General features: G+C 46.1%; 1 protein-coding gene across 1 annotated transcript in view; it reads right to left on the bottom strand.

Moving 5' to 3' along the window:
• LOC101545779 (zinc finger protein 26-like) overlaps positions 1-14996 on the bottom strand; it is a 69575-nt gene extending 54579 nt beyond the window's left edge. Inside the window, exons 1-6 of the mRNA XM_055125362.1 lie at positions 14916-14996; positions 9647-9730; positions 8063-8189; positions 6545-6625; positions 5456-5532; positions 3326-3586 (exon numbers count right to left, since the gene is read on the bottom strand). Of these exons, the coding sequence (XP_054981337.1) occupies positions 3326-3586; positions 5456-5532; positions 6545-6625; positions 8063-8189; positions 9647-9712 (612 nt within the window). The 5' untranslated portion in view covers positions 9713-9730; positions 14916-14996. The remainder of the gene's footprint in view (positions 1-3325; positions 3587-5455; positions 5533-6544; positions 6626-8062; positions 8190-9646; positions 9731-14915) is intronic.
• Positions 14997-15402: the final 406 nt, after the last annotated feature.

The raw sequence follows: 15402 nt of genomic DNA, 5'->3' as shown, positions 1-15402 counted from the left end.
CTCGAGCAAACTGAAGATCAACGGGATGACAAGTGATTTTTTTACTCAATCTTTTCAGGGACCTCCTCCACTAGTGATAATGTAGTGATAAGGAAATATTACTCACTCTGTGACCATGGATAATATCACACTCATTCCTGTCAGTTAATCACAGTCCAGTCAGGTAATCACAGGCCTGTATGTCTTGTCACTTCCTTTTCTACAAGGCTCTCAAAGGGCCAGGCTCTAGGTGCTGGAGAACATTTTTGACCAACCCAGTGAATCTGTGATGCAACTGGAATCGGTTCAGATAAAGGAGTGTAGAGGCTGCTGCTGGAGTGGTCGGTCACACAGTGGGGGCTGTGGGAAGAAGGCCTGATGCAAAACTTCTCAGTTGAACTAATGCTTTGCCACAGGGCCAAAAGAAATATCACCTGCCAACTGACGCAAAGTAAGAGGAAGGTCGAGTTTGGATGGGGAAGGGGACAATGAGTTTCAATCGAGATGTGGTGAAAGCAGTGACTCCCAGCCAGCCCAGGAGATGCAAGGAACTGGCCAAGCAGCCCAGAAAGCTGGAGAGACACTGGAACAGGAGCAAAGTCTGTTAAGAACATCAGAGAGCACTGTCCGGTCAATTCGCTATCCATTGACAACACTTGATCAATGAACTCTCACCTACAAGGAACACCCCAAGTGGCAGTTTCAGAAACACAATTTAATATCAGAATTGAACCAGGAGGGATAGTCTAGAAGCTTAACACTTGCATTGATCTTGGTCACCGGGAGTCCATCCCTGGTATGCTAAATGGTGGCCGAAGCAGTGCCAAGAGTAACCCCTTATCACTGACAGGTATGCCCCTACCCCCAAAGTATTGTTCAGTGAATAAATACTAGGGTATCAAGAATCCTAAGAATGCAGGCATACATATAAGTAACGGACAGCAAAACAATATGGTAACTTTATAGCCTTATGTGGATTTTTGGACAACCTTAATCATTTTTAACATTCTTTATTGGTTTGGCCACACCCGGTGATCCACAGGGGTTACTTCTGGCCCTGCACTCAGTAATTTCCCCTTAAGGTGCACAGGAGACCATTTGGGATGCTGGGAATTGAATCCGGGTCAGCCACGTGCAAGGAAAATGCCCTATGTGCTGTGCTATTGCTCCAGCCCCCTCATTTTTAAAATTCTGATGACTTCTTGATGGTTTGGTTTAACTGCTTCCAAATGCAAGTTCTTTTTTCTCCTAAGAATACTGAAGTGAGAGGGGTGGGGTCCAGGAATGTGACCGACTTTTATTGTTAGGAATCACAGCTGAATGGAATTGTGTGCTAAAATGGGGAAGCAGAGGGCTCTCCATGTTCCACCATCTGGAAAACATTTAACTCAAGGGGCCTCTTCCAGAGTTTCAAAAGCAAGAAATAATCCCTGAGCATAACCTGGTGTGACCCAAAACAGCAAAAAAGAAGTCTTCCTGTGCACAATGAATTACATTGCAACTGTCTCCAACCCACCCTACTCAAGAGCCTTCCCAGGACAATTCATTAGATACTTAATGCATCAATCTACAGCATACAGGTAAATAAACAAAATTATGTATATAAAAAGTGTAGAAATGATAAGAGAAGACAATGTGCTTGCTTGCACATGGCGGACCTGGATTTCAAGCCCCTGTAAGTATAACTGAGTGAGGGCCAACAGTATAGACTGAACGCATGCAGTGTGACTCCCCAAAACCTAACACAGGAAGTCATGGAAAATGAAGGTTTGCCCATTTTTCACTTTCAAAGGATTCACTGCAGCATCATGGTTGATCTCTGCCATGATTCCCGCTAACCTGTTTATCTGGGCCAAGCCAGAGTGAGAGCAAATAATGATGTAGTGGTGAGTCATGAAAATTCCAAGGAAGGGGTATTTTTGCACCTGTTTATTTAGTCACCTTCCTCCTGCTTCCATCACCAAGACCCATTATTTACAAGTTAAAATACACGAAATTCAAACACAAGGCAACTGTTATAGCTTTCCCACTGGTGATAATCAGCGTGTGACTTTTCCTTATAAAACTGACTGACCTCATGGAAACGTTGTCCCATGGACGCAGGAATAGGAACTCCTTTGCTGTACTTTTGTAGCACTCCAGATCTTAGCTGTCCAGAGAAAATCTGATGGAATGAATGGTCCTGTTCTGACCGCATTGGATCAAGTTATCCAGTATGATTTTTTCTATGTTTAGTAAGGGATATTGGAAATTTGAAGCCCGCCCCACATTCCTTACATATATATAGTTTCTCTCCACTGTGAATTCTCCTATGCTGAGAAAAGTTTGAGGAACTATGAAAGGCCGCCTCACACTCCTGACATACATATGGTTTCTCTCCAGTGTGAATTCTCCTATGTTGAGAAAGTTTTGAGGAACTATTAAAGGCCTTCTCACACTCCTGGCATACATATGGTTTCTCTCCTGTATGAATTCTCATATGCTCAGTAAGGTCAGGGCGTAGAGTGAAGGCCTTCCCACATATCTGACACTGATGAGGTTTCTCTCCATTATGATATTTCATATGTGCAGTAAGGTAAGAGTGCAGAGGGAAGGTCTTCCCACATGTCTGACATTGATGAGGTTTCTCTACTCCATGAATTACCCTGTGCTTAGCGAGGAACCACGGTTGAGTGAAGGCCTCCCCACATTCCTTACAAATATAAGGTTTCTCTCCAGTATGATTTCTCATATGGCGATTAAGGCCTGAATGCAGAGTGAAAGCCTTCCCACATTCCTGACATTTATGAGGTTTCTCATTACAATGAAATTTCCTGTGCTGAGAAAGGTCCCATGAACGATAGTAGGCTTTCCCACATTCATTACAAACATAAGGTTTCTCTCTAGTGTGAATTTTCCTATGTTGAATAAGATATGAGGATCGACGGAAGGCCTTCCCACATTCCATACAAACAAATGGTCTCTCTCCAGTGTGAATGCTCCTATGTTGAAAAAGGCATGAATCTTGACGGAAGGCCTTCCCACATTCCTTACAAACATAAGGTCTCTCTCCAGTGTGAATTCTCCTATGTCGAATAAGATGTGCGGATTGACGGAAGACCTTCCCACATTCTTCACATGAATGTGGTTTGTCTCCTGCTTTTGTAGAAGTATGGTCACCAGAAGATGACTTTTGATCCAACTTTTGTCCACACTGCTGATATTCCTGGAAATTCTGTTCACTGAGTGTTTCAAAAGGAACACCATAGTGCCAAGGACAGGGGAAAGCTCCCCCACAACTCTTACACTTGGACGGGTTCAGTACATCGTTGATTTGCATCTGGGCCTGTTGGCCTGAAGGACTTACTATAAAAAGTGCTCCTCTTCCACTGTCCATGCGCAGAGCCACTGGTTGGGTTTGTGTTTGAGGTTTGTGCAGAGTAGACTGTAAGGAGGTTCTCCCAGGGGAGGGCTTCTCTGGAGTGAGGTCGCTCTCTTCCTTCCGATAACCCTCAGAGGATATCCTGCCTATCTCAGCATCCCCAAGGGGATGAAGACAGGATTGCTCACTTGAAAATTTGTCACAGTGCACAGGATCAGAGGCATTCCACTGGGAACGGCTGCTTCTCTGCAGAACAGAAGAGAAGGATTTCAAATATTGCTCTATCCCATCAAATCCCCATGTCTAAAACAATTCAGCCAGGCAGTGTCATGTTCTGATTCACCATACCATACTGTCCTGTGCCCTCTTGGTACATTCTGGGCTGATGAGTACCTGTCACCCCACATTAGATGAACCAATGGGGCCATGGCTGGTTGTAAATTCAGGGGCCATTTATTCCTATCATAGTGTTAATCATAGAGAAATCATGAAGGCTTGCAGGGCAACAATTATACATACATTTGTTGGAACATTAATATATCAATGCACACACATAAAGAAACTTTAGGGGAAGTTCCTCTATGACATGCACCCAAGGACAGAAATATCAGCTGGGGGCTCCAGAACTCTAGATTCCACTCTAGATTCCTCCTTGGAGATCTGTCAAAGGGCCAGATTCCTTCTAAAGGTGTATTGCTTTCTTATTTTCTTTGCAAGTAATCCATTTAAACAATTGTATGCGATTTACTTCTTTAAAATATTTCTAGTTATTTTGCATGACCCTAGAAAGTGATAAAGACTTTTCTCTATACTGTAGATCAAGCCAAAATGGTGGCCTTTCCTGGGAACATTTCTCTATATTTCACACTCCACATTTCAAAGGCCAGGCTATTTTTCCCTAACTCCAACGGGTCTTTATTCAGTTACCTCTTTGTGGGTCATGTAAGAATTTGTTACATTGACTGTGTTCTTCATTTATCATATTACTTTTGGTGCTCAGGCTGTCCCTTTTCAAAACCCGGTTAGCTTAAGGCTTGCTCAGGTCCACCCAAGTCCCTTGCTGCGACCCGCCTTTTGGGGTAAAAGGAATGAAGTGCAATGGAGGCTTATGTGTAGCACATATTTTTTTGGGGATCAATGAATTCCCATGTGAAAAAAGCGTCAAGGAATTGGGTGTGCCTGGGGAGCACTGTGTGCCTCGAATTCAAATACCCTGAGCTCTCTGTGTGGGAGAAAAACACATGTGAAACCTCAGAAGCTTAGAACTATACTCCAACATGGCAGCTGTGTTTTATGACATTTGAAACACATGAATCCAACTCTGAATGTTTTCAGAAAGTTTGCATTAACCGGTCTAACGTTTTTCAAGGCTGACTTGCAAAATTGACCAATGAGGGTCATAAGTTGTGTACATGTTTTTTATTTCAATGAACAACCAAATTAAGTGTAGTTAACACCATCTATAGAAAACTGAAGCACCAGTTTCCAGTGGAAATAAAAGGGGCCCAAAACTGGGTTCGGTTCTACCTCAGTTTGATTCGGGGGATTCATGTTTGAAGGCAACACTACATCCACACAGCTGAGACGCAGTTCAGTGGCCACAAGAGGATTCCTCTATTGCACCAATGACTTTTTTGTTCTTTCAGTTTTGTTTGCATTTAGTCTTGTTTGTATTAATTTTTGGGCTGGGGTACACCCACCAGATCTTAGGTACCTATGTTAGTGGGGCTATGGGGACTCTATGAGCTGGAAATCCAGATTTCTATCCCTCGGTCAAGCAAGTTTTCTTCCCACTGCATGATGAAGTGGACAACCAATAAGTTCTTTGAAACAATCTGATGCTTGTGCGTACATTCTATCAAATGACAAGATACAATATTTCACCAATGTGAAAAACAAAAACTTCTGTAGTTTCTGAGCTTACTGATTTTATCCCCAGTGAGGCTATGGCCCCTTTCCTCCCAGAATTGGCTTTGCGTTCCTCACTGTCGTATCTGGAGACTGTAAACATAGTGTTCCGTTGGAGTCTGAACCTCCACCATTCCAATCCTACGTTTGGTCCACTGAGCTATACAGCCAGTGTAAAAATACTTATTTTTAATGTGTCAATCTTACCAGCTCACTTGAATTAGATGATCCCTTTCCCAAATCAAACTGTGGCAGCGCCACATCCTGAAGCTGGGGGTGCATTTCTGAAATCAAACACAATCCACAAGGTAAGAATTAGTTGAATGCAAAGTAGCTGAACAGGCAGAGGAGGTGGAAGAACTATTTGAGGATCTCCATGAGGATCTTGGCAATCATACACTAGCTTTTTTTGGGGTTTTGTTATTAGACCAGACCCCTGAACTCTAGGGAATCATAAGGGATGCTCCTTATTGAAACCAGGTCAGCTGATCACAAGACAAGTGCCCTCCACTCTGTTCTACAGGGCTGGTCCTGTCTAGCTTTGTTATGGGTTCAGTGCTTCACAACTTGAACGTAAAGGCAAAAACTTTTCTTAGTCGGTTGAGAGAGAAAATCAAGTCTGTTATTTTCCTACTGTGAATGTGATCCCTGAGCACTGCCAAAAGTAACACGAGGGGTTGTACTGAGGTTACACTGGGTAGTGCATTTGCCTTGCATGCAGCTGACCCTGGTTCCATCTGGAGCACCCCACATGGTGTTCTGAGCACCGAAAGAGTAATTCCTGAGTGCAGAGCCTGGTATCACCCCTATAAAAAAAAAAAAAAAAGAAAAAGTAACCTGAGAACTACCAGGAAAAGCCGAGTATCATGGAGCCCAAATACAAAACAAGTGAAAAATTCTTATTTTATTTGACAACCAGTGTAATGATCTGAGGGCAAAGATAAACAGGACATAGAAGGCAGAGAGTCACCCAGCTATCCTGGAAGGGGCACCCAAGGCAGTACATTGGAGGGTGTCCAGCGAGGCAGGTGAGGCACAGACGGGGAATCAAAAAGGATCTGAATCCCGTGGACTATTCTACATACATGAAATATGAGGAAAAACAACAAACGCAAAAACCCAAGTTCACAGTTATTCTGTGACTGAAAGTCCAAGGTGAAGAAGAGCAGCGTGAGCGCAGCATAGACACCTGGATCGAGGAGCCCGAACCCTGAACAGAGTCACTTGTCTGACACGCGCTCAGGACACCCACACACTGCCAAGCAGTGGGGTCAGGGAGAATCCTCATACACCCACCTGCATAAACATCTCTCGTCCCTGGCGTCAGGGCGACTCTTTCCAGCCAGGAGATCACCGCAGGCTTCCCCTCGGAATGCCCTGCTCCCAGAGACAAGGATCAATGACAAGGAAAAGGCAACAGGTTAATCCCATGTGTCCATATGAAATCAGGAAAATTGCTCAAAAGGCAATGAAATAGTATCACCATTTTTAATGTGCTGCAGATTACTGGTTATCAGTGACATAGAGCCCAGATTTTTATTTAAGACTGAAATAGGAGAGACCAGATAATTGTGCAAGAAATATAGCACTGGACTCATGCATAGGTGACATGCGATTGATGCCAGCACTGTATTTAACTTTGTCAGGTCCACACCAGAGATGATCAGGGGTCACTCCTGAATCTGTACTCAGGAATCACCTAGGAAGTGCTTGGTGACCATATGGGATGCCGGGGATTGAACCTGCCTCTACTTCCTCCAAGACAATTGCACTCCACTCTAGGTATTTTTCTATCCTGGCACCATATGGATTTTCCTGAGTCCCTCTAAAAGTGATTACTGAGTACAGCTACCTGTGACGTATGCGATATGCCAAAAACAGTAACAAGTCTCACAATGGAGATGTTACTGGTGCCCACTGTGCCCGATTTGCTCGAGCAAATCGATGGACAATGGGATGACAGTGACAGTGAGTGCAGTAAGTCCAAGTACAAAAGAAACCCTAAATTAGACAGAGATGGCTCGACCCACTGTTTTTTAAAAAGGTTAAAAAAATCAACAGACCTGGACAGGGCCCATCAGGTGGATATTTGCCTTGGTCAAGCTCAATCCTAGTGGCATCATTACCATTCTATATGGTCTGTGTTGGGGAAGATATTACAGAGGGCAGGAAACCTGTGCTTTGCACAAATACGGTTTAATCCGTTGCAGCCCATATGCTCCCGGAGCAAAACCAGCAGTAATTCCTGAGCATTTTCAGTGAATCCCCATAACCAAATCAAAACGAAATAAAATTCTTTTTTTATTTTTTTTGCTTTTTGGGTCACACCCAGCAATGCTCAGGGGTTACTCCTGGCTTTGCACTCAGGAATTACTCCTGGCAGTGCTTGGGGGACCATATGGGATGCTGGGGATCGAACCCGGGTCGGCCGCGTGCAAGGCAAACGCCCTACCCGCTGTGCTATCGCTCCGGCCCCACGAAATAAAATTCTTGAACTTGAAGTAATGGTGCAATTGTACTGGTGGTAATGCTCTGACTATTGAATCTGGAAACTGAATTCAATCATTAGCAGCCCTACGGTTCCCAAGCACCCCAAGAAATGATCATTTAACACACAGCCAGGTGGAATGTGTACTTGGCACCAAAATCAAACCAAAACGGATACAGTGAAGTTGTGTGTAAAACAAGAAGAACTTGATTTAGCACTGGAATGAATTGTTCAGTTCATGGCCCCTGTTGAACACACAGACCCGGCTAAACCCCAGGCGTTTAAGTACGTCTGTGCTGGCAGGGTGCACCCCACAAGGCTCTCACCAATGGCCAGCACGTGCTGGTAGGTCTCCAGCATCACATCCTTGTAGAGCTTTCTCTGAGAGGCATCCAGGGATGTCCACTCTTCTTGGGTGAAGTTCATGGACACATCAGAGAAGGTCACTATGTCCTGAGCAGACAGACACAGGAGATGGGAGAGAGTGCCAGTCACCACTCTGTTTTCACAGCCATGAGGACGGCACTACAGGGGCTTAGGACATCTCCCGCGTTTCTTTGGGAGGGATAAGTAACCAGGTACATTCCTGGCTTACGGTTCCAAGAAATCACTCTAAGGCAGCCAGGTTTGCAGCAATGTTAAGGTGCTACTCTAGAAGGTTCCTGGAGGTGATGGCCTTACACAGACACTCTGTGGCAAAGCCCAGCACCAGTGGACCAGTGGTCCCAGAACTGCAGAGAGTAAGACCTGAACACATGCCCAGCAAGACTGAAAAGAAGCAACAGTATGGAGTGCCGAGCAACAGTACAGCTACTAAGGCCTTTGCCTTGCCAGTTGCTGACCTGGGTTCGATCCCTGTCATCCCATATGATCCCCTGAGCACCGCCAACAGCCATTGTGAGTGCAGAGCCAGGAGCAAGCCACAACCGATCATCACTGGGTGTGACCCAAAAAGTAAAAAATAAATAGAAGCAACACTAGGTTGGACCAAAATACTAGACACGCCCTGCCCTACAATACATCTCACATTACTGTTCTAGGAATGAGGTGATACACAATGTCTAGTCAGAAAGTCAAAGCTATGGGTTGGAAATATGTGCCGGTAGGACTCTGAACTCACAATTCAGGGCTGGGCCAAATCCCTTTAGAAGGAGGTAAAAGTTACTTGACCCACAAGAACTCAATCGGCCCCAGAGAAGTTCTGATCACTCTCACTGAGAATGGCACATGCTCAAAATGTAACACACAGCAGTGTTTTAACCCAAGACTGTGGTGGAGCAGGCGAGGCTCTCCAGAGTGGGAAAATAAAATAGGGGAATCGCAAATTATGGGATCTGCCATCATAATAGGTGCCAGCACACCCTGGGGCCCGTTTTGCCCCCCCCCCCCGGTGTGAATCCCAAGCCCTTCTCTTAGAAGCGCCGAGCCCCTCCACTGTGGCAGAAAAAAAATACAAAAAGAAACAAAGCAGAGGGTTGGAGTAAGAGTCAGTGGGTATGTGTCAATAACTGTGTTCCATACGGTCCCCCAAGCACTGCAGGTACAATGTCAGAATGGGTAATTCCAAGAATCACAAGGTGTGGCCCCCACAACTAACCACTCCGCCAACCAACAAAAAAGGCAAAACCCCAAAAAAGTCATACTTGCCCGTCATCCATAAGGTACAGGAGAACTGGACTGACAATTGACCTTGACTAAACTGGGAGGCCTTCTTGAGAGCCACTAGGTGTCACTCCAAAGCAAACACAGAAAACCAAATGAACATGAAGAAAAGTGGTCACAGACAGTAGGATGGGGCACTCCAACTGGGGCCACATCCCACATCTCCTTTTGAAACGACTCCCAGATAGTCCACCCTGGAGGCCTGTGTGCTCCTGTCACTGTACAGTCTTACTGCGTTTCTCTCCTACCTTATAACAGTGTGACACACGGAGCAACACCATCTTCTTCAGGCTGTTATTCTTGAGGATCCCCATGGAAACTTTGACAAAGACCTGGAAAAGTCAAAATTGTGAGCACCAGAGAGGAGCAAAACTCATATGACCCTGAGCAGAAGTCCCTGCATTGGATCCAGAAACAATCTGATCTGACTGGCTTCACCCTTGGTCATCAGTTTACAGAAACACCCAGGAGAGACCTTGCCAGATGCTCCTTCCTCTTTAGGGGATTCAGAAACAGATTGGAATCTGGGCTGACCATTGCTCTCAGGGAAGGCAAGGCAAGCACTGACCTGCTGCTGTGCTGTCTCTCAGGCCCCTGGGTCCACTCTAAGAGAAAATGTTATAACATCTAAACAGAAACCTAGCAGAACAGATAAAAATTAGTTTCTGGAGCCTTGGTGAAATCACAACAGATACAGCATTTGCTTTTGCACGCAGCTGACTTTAGTTTGGACCCCACACACCATAGGATCCCCCAAGTCTACCAAGAGTGATTCCTGAGAAGACAGTCAGGAGTAAGCTAGGAGCACAATTGCCTGAGACTAATAAACAAAACCAAACCAATTAAAAAACTTATGTACTGGTGCTCGCTCGAATGTTACTATGTACTAACAATGTAAAATAAATTGAAAAAAAGTTCTGTACTACAGAAAACCAAGAACATCTAATTTCATGACTGCCTGGCAATTAACCAGTGTAGAAGTTCTTTAATGATATCCACAGACACAGCACAAAGCAGGGGGTGTTTTCCTGGCACATGCTCGACCTACTTTCAATTGCAATCACCTCAAAGGGTCCTCAAGAATAAAGGGATATAAAGGGAGCACGGAGCTTGGAGTAACACCTGAACATCATGGGGTATGTCAAATAACCAAAAATAAGTCACTTTTTTGAAAGACTGGACCTATAGTCTGCTGACCATTAACTAGGCCAGTAGTAGTATGTAGTAATAATAGTAGTAGAATTTGTAATAGTAGTAGTATGGTATTTCTAAATTCACATACTGTGACATACTGGTGCTTCATTGTAGTAGTGCAGTCTTCAAAGAGGAAACTTATTAGAAACATAATCATACATTTTCTTAAATGTTAATAAATTTATACTTAATACTAAGTATAACTAAGGGCTGGAGCAATAGCTCAGTGGGTAAGGCGTTTGCCTTGCAAGCGGTCGACCCGAGTTCAACTTTGCCATTCCTGTCGGAGAGCCTGGGAAGCTATTTTAGTATTCAATATGCCAAAAACAGTAACAACAAGTCTCACAATGGAGAGGTTTTTTGTGCCCGCTTGAGCAAATCAATGAGCAATGGGATGACAGTGACAGTCGGCTAGGGTACTTGTCTTGCAAGTGCTGATCAAAGGTTCTGTCCCTAGCATCCCACTAGGTACCAGAAGCAGCATCTACAAGGTATGGCTCCAAATCCAACAGAAAAAAAAGGGATTTTATGCTTCAACTCCTCCCAGTCAGTTTTATAGTGCACAGGTTTGGGTTTTGGAGACACAAGTAGCAAAACTTTGGGCCTATTACTGGCGGTATTTGAGGGCACTGCGTTTTGCTGGAGATTGTACCATGGTAGGCTGCTTGCAAGGCCAGGGCCTGCACTCCTGGCCTCTCTCTGACCCCAGGAATTCTAATTCTATGTAAATCCTGTGAACCTTGTGAGAAGGACACAGACGGGCACGAAGGGGGCAGCGATGATGCTCAGCTGGTAGAGGCCATGGCAGGGCTGCTGACACCGAGGAGCTGCCGATGTGACCCTGAGCTGGAAGTTCAGGCTACAAATCAGAAGGTTTGAATTGCCAGCAGGGGCCAGGAAGACAGACCAGTGGGCAGGGCACTTCCCATGCATGCTACAGACTCAACTCTACACCCTGAATCCCAGAGGAGTGATACATGTGCTCTGCTGCTTTGGCAGATCCCCATCTCCACTCCCAACCACACCCAGCTCAATCAAAGAGGAAGTTATCTGCCAACAGCAGAGGTGTGAAATCCAGGGACATATTCTCAAGGTTCAGTTTAGAGATTTAATTATCTTTTGCAGCCACACCCAGCAGAGCTCTGGGCTTAAAGGCCAGGTTTTCAGAGTGCACGATTTGACTCAGGTTTTGGTATGTGACTTTGCATAAGAAAAAGGAGAGGAAAATGACACTTGGTCTAAAAGCTTCATGGTGATAGCACAGAATTTTGTTCAGTCTCGAACTCCTTCTTTTAATCTTGACAGACTCTTGTTGAATATATTCAAGAACGTTTACATCTACTTCAAGCAAGGTAGGAATGAAAGGGTACACCTGGCTGGATTGGATACAGGCCAGCTGAAAGCATGGGGCCTTCCCTGGTATTCATTTTTCTCTGGTAGCCTGAGCACAGAGCAGCGAGTGGCCCTCAAGCAATGACAGGTGTGGCCCCAAATCCCACCCCATCTGCTCCCTGAGTAGTGAGATAGACCCAGGGAGAGGAGCTCAGAGGCCTGACAATCTGCTTTACCACCAGGGGTGCTACATGGCTCCCCTGTATCCAGAGACACATGGACAGAGGGGCAGTCCCTGACCATTACAAACTTGTAGCAAAATGGGGAAAACCAACAACAAGAAAAAACTAACAACAAAAACAAAAATAGTCGTATAAATCCAATCCCCCACAAAGGAAGTTCAAAGAATGCTTATATACCAAGCCAAATTCTAGAATCCTGGAGACTTTTACATTGGGGTCAGGTGCTGTGTGGTTTGAGCCACTTGTGCTCAGAGCAAACTATAAAATGCGGGGCAACAAAATGTAAGGCAAGTGTCCTACAAGCATTTCTAACACTCTAGCTCATCATTAATTTTGGATAGTTATTGATTTCTGTGCCACTTCTGGCAATGGACAGAGGACCCTATGAGGTGCAGGGATCAAACCCAGTTCTGCAAATTGGAAAGTAAATGCCCAACCTGCTGTACTATGACTCGCGCCCTTTATTTATTTTCACTTTATTTTGTAGGACACAGATGGAGATGATGGCTCGAGGGACTCTATGAGATGGTGGGGATTGAACCTAGTCAGCAAGTGCAAGACAAACGCCCTCCTGTCTGTACCACAGCACAGACCCCTAGAGTGAGACATTTAAAAAACCTGTGGCATGGGGGCTGGAGTGATAGCACAGCGGGTAGGGCGTTTGCCTTGCACGCGGCCGACCCGGGTTCGAATCCCAGCATCCCATATGGTCCCCTGAGCACCGCCAGGGGTAATTCCTGAGTGCATGAGCCAGGAATGACCTCTGTGCATTGCCGGGTGTGACCCAAAAAAAGCAAAAAAAAAAAAAAAAAAAAAACCTGTGGCAGCTTCTGGTCCCTAGAAACCCCATTTCTGCAAATATTCACCAGAACAGCAGGGGGCGCCCATGGGCTGGGAAAGATGAACACTGGGGATGAGATGGTGCTCAAAAACTCGGGAGGGAAAGCAGAATTTTTTTTTTTCTGGGGCAAAATAAAATCATAAACGGTTAGCAGAGGTAGTACAGTTGATAGGATGCTTCTCATCAGGTAGCTAACTTGGGTTCAATTTTCAAAAGCCCATGGTTTCCCCCCAGCACTTCCAGGAACATGCCTGAGCTGAGATCCAAGTGTATAAGCCCTGAGCACTGTGTGCTGTGGCCCCAAAACTGCATTTAAAAAACAATAATAAATTCAAAATTTCCTGAACAAAGGGGCTGGAGACAATAGTAAAGTGGGTGAGGTGCTTGTCTTGCAAGCGTCCTGCTCGGGTTTCATTACTGGCATCCCAAGAGGTTCCTGAGCACTGCCAGGAGTGCTGCCTGAGTGCAGAGGCAGGAGGAGTAAACCCACCCTGATGCATCCCCCAACCTCCACTTCTGTGTTCTATAAAAGTTCTGCATCTCCTCAAACCCTGGGAATTTACTACATGTGTTAAAACGTGGAAATCAAAGAGATCCAGGACATGGTTTTGAATCCCAAGCACGTGAAAAATGAGCCTTCGCCCCCCACCATCCTAGGGCAGGCGGCTCCTAGACTGAGAGGGCGTTTGCTTGCACGCACCTGACCCGCATTGCTCCCCGGTTTCCCATAGGATCCCCTGACTACCAACAGGAGAGATCCCTGAGTGCAGAGCCAGGAGTGACCCCAGAACAGTACTGGCCGTGGCTCAAGGAGATATTTCTTTTGAAGCAAAGAAGGTGCCTGCAGGTCCCTTTGATGAGAAAAATTGGCACTTTAGCCCCGTCTGTACTCAGCCTAAGGAATGAAAGGCGGCCAGCAAAGGGCCAATCTGGGGACACTCCTGAATGTTCCCCTACCCCACCCCTGGACCAACATGGATGCTGCAAGTGGAACTAACCTGGCGGTGGCTGCACGCGGCCCCTCAGATCTGGGGGACACGGAGGCTCCCTCTGGCTGACACTTTCTCTATGGTTGGGGCTAAGGAGGAAAGGTCAGAGGAAAGGGCACTGGCCTCACATCTTGATACTCCATGTGGGCCCCAACCCTCAGGAGGGATCCCAGAACAAAAGAAGCTGGATTAGGCCCTAAGCAACACTGGATTTGACCCTCAAGCACGATTACATCTACATTTAAAAAGGCTGGGGCTGGAGCGATAGCAAAGAGACTAGGGCGTTTCCTTGCACACAGCGAACCCGGGTTCAATTTCCAGCACCCCATACGGTCCTCTGAGCACCGCCACGGGTGATAAAGTGCAGAGCCAGGAGTAACCCAAAAAGCAAAACAAAACAATAAAAAGAAAAATAGTTTTTTTCCCGTTGTTCCTAACTTTAAAACAAGCTTCTCCACTCAAACTCCTCTTGCAGGACCACGTGCCTCCTCTACGCAGCCTGGATCTTTTATTGCGGGCCGGGGAGAAGCTCAGGGCTCATCCCTAGTGGTGATCCCAGGACCCAGTAGGGTCCCGGAGGTAGAACCCGGTCGGTTGCATGTAAGTCCAGCGCCCTCCTCACGGGACTAGCGTCCCCTCTGATGCGTTATTAGAAATAAGCTCTCTTCAGTAAAAACGCCCTTGTTTTCATAAAGCCAATGAATAAATGAGATAAACCTTCCGGCAGAGGCACCCGGTGGGTCCGGGGTGAGGAGCCGCCACTCCCGGCCACATTTTCGGAGCGACCCCATAGACCCCGCCGCCCACAAGGCAAAGACGGCGGAGGTTTTGGGCGCTCGGAGCGACCACTCTGCGGCCGGCATGGAAAAACCCCTGTTTCCCTTGGTACCTCCTTCCCTGCTGCTCTCCCGCTCCTCACCTCAGCAGCAAGGTCCGCAGAAACGCATTTCAGCCCGGAATGCGGAAGACTCCTAGGAAACAAGGCCTGGATTCCGTGACGTCACTGCACTTCCGGTCGGAGCTTTAAAGGGCCAGGATCCTAGTTGTCCAGTCCAGGAATGTTAATGTTTTCCCCGGTTTTGGGGTTGGATCAGCCAGGAATAATTCTCGAGCACAGAGCCAGGTGTAATCTCTGAGCATCTTGGGGTGTTTTCTCTCTTCCTACCCCCTCAAAACCACAAAGGAACTAAAAATAACCCCCAAGTGAAATCTTCATGGGTCAAAACTTCTCGCGGAGCCGACCACTCCTCCGAAAAGGTGCCGCCCATCACAGCAGCCAATGAAAATGACAGATGGCAACAGGGTCTCTTGCTTTTAGAGGTCTGTAGCCATGTCCCCGAACATGAATCTGCAGATTTTACAGCATCTATGTCAAGTATAAAAGCTTCAGGACAGCGCTCAGCGAA

Source organism: Sorex araneus, chromosome 2, assembly GCF_027595985.1.
Source record: "Sorex araneus isolate mSorAra2 chromosome 2, mSorAra2.pri, whole genome shotgun sequence".
Lineage (NCBI taxonomy): Eukaryota > Metazoa > Chordata > Mammalia > Eulipotyphla > Soricidae > Sorex > Sorex araneus.
The sequence above is the reverse complement of the archived record's forward strand: the minus strand, read 5'-3'. Positions and strand labels throughout refer to the sequence as shown.